This window comes from Rhagoletis zephyria, unplaced genomic scaffold, assembly GCF_001687245.7.
Source record: "Rhagoletis zephyria isolate East Lansing unplaced genomic scaffold, Rhagoletis_zephyria_1.1 Rzeph_scaffold_21170, whole genome shotgun sequence".
Classification (NCBI taxonomy): domain Eukaryota; kingdom Metazoa; phylum Arthropoda; class Insecta; order Diptera; family Tephritidae; genus Rhagoletis; species Rhagoletis zephyria.
In genome coordinates, this window is record NW_016178228.1 from 1 (window position 1) to 7,993 (window position 7,993).

Consider the following 7,993-nt stretch of genomic DNA (forward strand, 5'->3'; position numbering starts at 1 on the left):
AATTAATATACCCTTGTGCACAAGTGCGCTCGGGTATAAAAATTGGGGCAATACAAAGGTGAAAAATTATATCATTAATAAAATTTACAAAACCTAACTGATGATAGGATACTTTTTAAGGACTGTTGAGGTCATTGAAATAAAAATCTGTTGTCGGATTTTAAAAATTCAATATGGCGAATTCCCATTGGATCTACCATTTATCACGCAAAAGTTAACATAGAATGTGCGAACATGGCGTATGAGTTATCAGATGGAATGGGAATGTTAGTCATACGCCATGGACGTGCGTTCGATTTCAATACTTTTTCTTCCAGAAAAAAAATAAAAATATACTATTTTGACCAAATAAAATTTAATGGGCAAACTGCATATCTAAATAAAAAAAAATCGAAATAAACGTTTGGGAGCAATTGCTAAAGTTTGTTGGTTTTTCGTAATTTTTGTACGAAGCTGGAAATGTGAATTTATGTGGTGCTGGTTGTATAATGTGCTAGACTTTTATAAAAAAAATATTATCTAACATTAAATAAACAAAAGAAAAGTAGCCAAAACTGGTCAAAAAGTCACTTAACTTAATCAGCTGAACAAAAAGGCAGGTTGCGCAGATGTGTCGCGAATACCACTAATATAAATATACGTACATATGTGTTTATGAACAATGTAAAAGTGGGTAGTTCATCATATAATAATAACTCTCTCTGGTAATATGCGAATGTGTGTATGCTTAGATGCTGAGCTTTTTGCTTTTTAACTCACAAGTCTAAATGAAAGCAAACTTTAATAACTTTGAAACCTCAAAACTGAGGCTTCCCCATTTATGTACTTATTTTCTATTATATGGGACTTTTATTTACTATAAGTATGTATGTATTCATTTAATAACATATGCATTACTATACGCACATACATATATAAGTATATATATATGTNTATATATGTACTATATCTTTATATATTTGTGATCTTTATATTGGAAATCTATCAATTTATCAACTATATTTCTAAAATACTTAGTTAAAATCTCTTAATGTTTGTATATATATATATATATACATATACATATATTTTCTATCTCTTGTATGAATTTTAAATATGTATGTATTATGTTATTTATTGAAAAACTTGTACATATGTATTGATCGTAGCGTAAATCGGGAGGTATTTTCTTATTGATTTCCATGACGACAAACTTAATTTCACTTACCGCTCTAACTACCGGGTTGCCTGTTATGCAATGTACTATGTGAAGATTGAAAAATCTAATTAGTGCCATGTGTGTGAACAATTGGACAATTCGTTTCATTGTTCTTCTTAGTTTTTATTTTCATTTTATTTTTTGCTAATTTGTTTTAACTACATTCATTCCATCCCTTCCATTTTACTAATTTCTGTTTTCATATATGAAAGTGTGTGTAGTTAATTATGCTATATTTCACTCAAGAGAAGTACTTCATATTCAACGGGATATACCATTGATGTGTAGTGGTTTAAATTCCAATAAAACGCAAATGAATTAAAATAATAATTTTATTTTTAAATAAGAAAAAGTTGTCACAATAAAAAACTATATATGTATTCAACTTATTTGTATGCACACATACTAAAACAAAAATAGTATAAATTTGAAAAATAAAAAAGTTATGAAAAATCCAGGACAAGTTTCATAAAATTTTTATGACAATTTCAGAAAGAAACAAAAAAAAAAAACACTTTTGGTTAATGAGCATGTATACATATAGGTTTCTTGATTTTACTGTTGCATTTTAGAACTTAAACAATACTTAAATGATACTAACATTATTAAGTTGAATTTTTTAATCATTTTACTTTAATAAAAAAAATATATGTAAATTGCACATTCGGGCAGTGGCCACAGGACTTGGTCCTGCACTAGTTTGGAAGTTTTGTTTAAAAAAAAAGTGTTACTTTTAAATATTAAATTTACTGCTATTTTTGCATGCGGCAGTGACATTTGACGGTACTTTTGCGGCAAATACAAAATACTTGAGTACAATATTATGCAAATTTTTACTCAAAATAATGAAAACTTCGAGAAGATGTTGAATAAGGGAATATAATAAAGGTAATTCGCCAGCATTAGAAGTTCAAAAACAACAACAACAACTATAGCAAGTTCAATTTATTCAAAAAATCGTTGCATGTATTTACCTATAGCAACGCCCAGCCTTACCAGATAGTTTTTACCGTTTTTAAACATAAAAGGCTAATGTTTTTTTTTTTTTTTTGTATAATTTACTACTCAAGTACACTTTCCTCTCTACACACATAGTCAAGCTAACGTAAATTTCTTCCAGTTCCAATTATTGCCTTCTGTTTAGTTTAATTTAAAATCCAATATCACGGTTTATCACATTAATCTTTTCACCTATCATACCTTATTTATGTTTAACCCTTTTGAATAACGGTTTTATTACCATTACACTATTTTACCAAGAAAAGTGCGTCGGGGCCAAATCAAGTCATAATTTTTACTTTAAATTTTTGCTGAAGCTTGTGAAGCGCCCTCATCTTATATTTGAACACACACACACATGTATGTATATATCTTCATTAATATTTCATATACATATGTATGCATGTATAATTTGTACTAATGTCATGCTTAAAAATTCACACGCTACCTCGTCTCTTACTGGCCAGGCTTTGTTCTAGCTGAGCCCGATTAGACGACAGGTTTGGCGGAAAATGCCTCGTAAGCGTGTACAGCTTGTAGCGTTTTTATACAAAATTAAGTAAGTTTACGAGTTTTACGCTGTTACGAGGCATATACACGTTTATATGAATTTGCCGTCATATTTTTCGAGTATTTCCCTAAACTTGAAAAACTGTAAAACTCATATAAAACCTTGCTCTGGTAGTTGACTCTACATACAGCATATGTGTAGACTTTCGAGATTTTCAAGATTTCCAGTTTAAGTGAATACCTCCTGGCATTCAGAACGCAGCAGAGAAGGTTACGTTAGGCTGGGTCGCGGAAAAAGTGTGTAACAAACCCATCTAGTCATGAAAACTTTTATCCTTGCCGGGCTTTAAAAAAAGCCAAACCCGAATTTGTTTCCTGACTTTGTTTTTTTAGTAACCCGATTTCAAGGTGTAAAATTTCGTTGAAAAAAAGAACAGTTTTTTATGAACTATATTTACAGTGGCGAAAATATGAATAGAGAAGATAGATTTTAGCATCCTTTGGCTATTTCCCTTACGACTATTTAATGTTTATTATTTTTTTTATGAAAGTGTAGCTCGTTAACTAATAAAAACCATGTAAGTCACAATTTTAAGCTTTGTAAAAAAATTGGCGAAATAAGACAAAGTTTCTTCAAAGTCTTGAGCTTTTTAATTAGATTTCCTAGTGCCGTTTTCTCAAGTAGGTTTTTAAATGTATCTACCCTTTAAAATTATTTTTTAGAAAAACATTTTGTGTTCAAAGGACAGATAAATTTTAAAATCCCCTTGAGAAACAGCCCTTAGAAACATACTTAGCACGCAGTTCTGTAGCCCATGAAGTTTTAGTAAAAAAAAATGCTAAATTTAAGCTGTTAGGACTAACCATTGACTTTTGGCAATTTTATTTGTGGAAGGTGTTGCTCCTTTTTTCCATATAAATAAAATAGTTGAACATACTTCGTATGGAAGAAAATGTGCGAACAAACATTGCAAAAAATCAAAGGTTAATCCAAGCTACTTCAAATTTGCACTTTGTGATACTAAAATTTAATGGCCTGCAAACCTGCATACTAAAAAAAAAATCAAAAAAATCTGATTAAAAAGTCTAAAATTTTGATCAATATTTGTTGAAATTCGTTGGTTTGAAAAAAAAAAATTATTAAAGTTTTTTAAATAAATAAAAATAGCCAACAATTTCTAATATGTCTTTTCCCTATTTACATTCTAGCCACCACATATTAATTTAGTATCCTGTTGACCCACATAAATTACTTCCTTCATCAAATCAAAATCAATTACATATCTCAATTTCTACCCGACTGAAATTCAAATCCACCTATTTATGTACTCGTAGTTACCGTAAAATTAAAAGTGTCAGTATGTTTTGAACTTTTTTACGATATTGAAGAGATCTATCTTTCTCAAAATTATCTCTTGAAATGATCTGCCATGTTGTGCAATATTATTAGGACACAGCAAGGCCGTCAAGTCGCAAAAAAAACCTCTCTTTCATATTGGTAGCGATACGGTAAAGGGTACACTGTCATATCTATGCATATTTTGGCCACACGTTTCTTGCTTGAGCTGGCTGGGGTCGTAAAATTCTTCTTTTTATCTATGAACAGTGGATTTTGTTGTTGTTGTTTTTGATTTCTATTCAAAATTTACAAAACAAAAAGCAAACAGAAAAATATAAATCAAGAAATTGTACTTAGGTTAGGTATATATGTATGTACATATTTAGATATAATTACTAATTTGCGGACAGCAAAACTAGAGTTAATAAATTTCAACATTCATGACTTACATAACATAATATTACAGTATATTAATGTGTATTTATATATTTTTTAGAGTTTACTATAAAATAAGCAACAAAAACAAATTAATAGTATTTATATGCTTTAGCTAGACATACATATTATGTATACATACAATTTATATAAAGGTTTACACTTACATACATACAAACGACCCTCTGGTCATTTCATTAATTTTACTAATAATTAATAACAATTTTAAAATATTACAACACTGTATTTTCAACATATTCTTTTCTCTTAAACATAAATATAACTATTTTTTTATTTATTTATTTAATATACTATATATGTAGTACTATATTATTGTGTATCTAAAATATACAATTTCATATTAGCGAGCCTTACTTACACACAATTGTTTCTCCTCAACTAGTATTAACATTAAAAAGAGCTAATAAATACAAATTCTTTACAGTATACATTCTTCTTCGTATAAAACTGCTCCTCATCGCGTATATTCATACTCACAAACATACATGTGTAAATGTACATACATATGTATACATATTTATATACCCCGAAATTTTTACTGAGATTTCGAGCATTTGCGTTGCTTTGTACATTCCAAGAAATCCGCTTAATTTACTTGTAGTTGTAGGTGATGCATTGGTGCTGAAAATTTAATATTTCTGATTAGCTACGAATCCCATTATAATTAGTCGCAGCTGCAATCGCAAACTCACCTCAGTGGAATGTACAGGCCATAGAACGGTGTTGAATTAATTATTGGTTGTGCCAGCCAGCCTGACGTCTCACATATACGCGCACATTTACACTCCATTGCAATCGATTTCCACAATGTCCTTTGGCACGTCCACAAATTGGTAGACCAGCCGTTGGCCATCCACTTTGGCCAGTATGCCTCTCTGGTAGTAATATCGCAATGCACGTCCCATTGTCTCGTAATTCATATCCGGTTTGTTCTTGTGCATACCCCATAGTCGCGACACCGCCTTGGAGTCTACCAGCTTAAATACACCCTTCTCACGATTCGTCCACTTGATGAAACGCGGACAGTATTCGCGATCCTGCAGTAATTTCAGTAGGAATTCCCACAGGTATGTTGTGGAGCCTTCGCGACTGCGTCTCTTAACACCCATTTCGATTTTGGGCTTTCGCGGTTTTTTCACTTTTCGCTGTGGAAAACCGCCAAGCTCCAGCATGTAGGAGAGATCATAGTTGACATTGGACGTTGTTGGCTGGATCACGCTCGGTTGATGCAGCACACCGCCGCCAGCGGTCGCCTGGCTATTGGCCAGCGTGGAATGCTGATGGTGGTGTAAGTGTTGTTGGTGTGCGTGCAGGGAATGATGTGGCGTGAGACCGGGGTTGGCGCGTGGCGGGGAAGGTGTTGTGAAGTAGGGTGTCGTTGAGTATGCTGCCGGATTGCCGCTATTTAGCGCCCCAACCGCACCACCATTCGTGACACTGCTGCTNATTTATTTATTTAATATACTATATATGTAGTACTATATTATTGTGTATCTAAAATATACAATTTCATATTAGCGAGCCTTACTTACACACAATTGTTTCTCCTCAACTAGTATTAACATTAAAAAGAGCTAATAAATACAAATTCTTTACAGTATACATTCTTCTTCGTATAAAACTGCTCCTCATCGCGTATATTCATACTCACAAACATACATGTGTAAATGTACATACATATGTATACATATTTATATACCCCGAAATTTTTACTGAGATTTCGAGCATTTGCGTTGCTTTGTACATTCCAAGAAATCCGCTTAATTTACTTGTAGTTGTAGGTGATGCATTGGTGCTGAAAATTTAATATTTCTGATTAGCTACGAATCCCATTATAATTAGTCGCAGCTGCAATCGCAAACTCACCTCAGTGGAATGTACAGGCCATAGAACGGTGTTGAATTAATTATTGGTTGTGCCAGCCAGCCTGACGTCTCACATATACGCGCACATTTACACTCCATTGCAATCGATTTCCACAATGTCCTTTGGCACGTCCACAAATTGGTAGACCAGCCGTTGGCCATCCACTTTGGCCAGTATGCCTCTCTGGTAGTAATATCGCAATGCACGTCCCATTGTCTCGTAATTCATATCCGGTTTGTTCTTGTGCATACCCCATAGTCGCGACACCGCCTTGGAGTCTACCAGCTTAAATACACCCTTCTCACGATTCGTCCACTTGATGAAACGCGGACAGTATTCGCGATCCTGCAGTAATTTCAGTAGGAATTCCCACAGGTATGTTGTGGAGCCTTCGCGACTGCGTCTCTTAACACCCATTTCGATTTTGGGCTTTCGCGGTTTTTTCACTTTTCGCTGTGGAAAACCGCCAAGCTCCAGCATGTAGGAGAGATCATAGTTGACATTGGACGTTGTTGGCTGGATCACGCTCGGTTGATGCAGCACACCGCCGCCAGCGGTCGCCTGGCTATTGGCCAGCGTGGAATGCTGATGGTGGTGTAAGTGTTGTTGGTGTGCGTGCAGGGAATGATGTGGCGTGAGACCGGGGTTGGCGCGTGGCGGGGAAGGTGTTGTGAAGTAGGGTGTCGTTGAGTATGCTGCCGGATTGCCGCTATTTAGCGCCCCAACCGCACCACCATTCGTGACACTGCTGCTACTTACCGACGCACCATTGGATGGACTAGTGCTAGTCGCAAGTGGCAAGTAGTAGCCATCGGACACTAAAAATGAAATGCGAAATTTGTATGTTAGTTATGTGGACATAAGAAAAGGAAGTAAGTAAATGATTAAGCAATTTTCATTGAATATTGGTCTTTCGAACGTCCAGTCATATTTGTAAGTACATACATATAGCAGACCGTCTTGAAGAGAGGCACACCGTCTTGAAAAGAGGCACACTTCGAAATTAGGAATTTTTGAAATTATGAGCTAAAATTGTACACAAAGCTTTTATCTAACTTTCAGCAAAAGCTGTAGTAAATTTTTGTTATAATTTGTTAAAAAACCTAAAGTAAAGTCTACATTGCCCATAGGATTATCAGCTTCTAGGAAATAATTTTTCGCATTTTCTGACAAGCGTGTAATTTTGAGTTGTGCCCATTTTGAAGACGGTGTGCGATATACTCGCAGGGACGTGCTGTGATTGAGGTATTTTCTATAAATCGCATTTAAGTATGGATTCGGAATACATATATATTCGATATGCTTAGGCAGCGCTGCATTATATATGCAAACATAAATAAATCTCTAAATAGAACCTTTGATGATCATTAGCTTTTTTTAATTCTTATAAGTCCGTTTCAAGAAAGCTTTGTTTGCTGTACACCGATAGAAAAATTTTTTTGTTAAATAGACATTAGTCTAATGTATCACAAAAAAAGTTAATTCCGCTTCAAGCGATTTTGAACACTCACAGTGAGAGTATTTCCGGAGTGTAAAATTTTTTATTTCTGCTAAATGTGATTTTTTTAAAAAAATCTTTATTTATTTATTTATTTATTTATTTATTTATTCGTCTATGAAACAGT

At 33.8% G+C, this 7,993-nt stretch overlaps 2 protein-coding genes across 2 annotated transcripts; both read right to left on the reverse strand.

Annotated features, from left to right (window-relative positions):
- Positions 1 to 5,281: 5,281 nt before the first annotated feature.
- On the reverse strand, positions 5,282 to 6,015 carry LOC108381033 (ecdysone-induced protein 74EF-like). The gene is made up of 2 exons (XM_017637442.1): positions 6,008 to 6,015; positions 5,282 to 5,945 (listed from the first exon to the last, which is right to left on the reverse strand). The coding sequence occupies exons 1-2, from the start codon at positions 6,013 to 6,015 to the stop codon at positions 5,282 to 5,284; spliced, it is 672 nt and encodes a 223-aa protein (XP_017492931.1).
- LOC108381034 (ecdysone-induced protein 74EF-like) lies at positions 5,949 to 7,186 on the reverse strand (the record flags this gene model as incomplete). Its single annotated transcript, XM_017637443.1, has 2 exons — positions 5,949 to 6,297; positions 6,369 to 7,186. A coding segment is annotated over one exon (731 nt), but the record flags the coding sequence as incomplete, so codon positions are not given.
- Between the last annotated feature and the right edge of the window lie 807 nt (positions 7,187 to 7,993).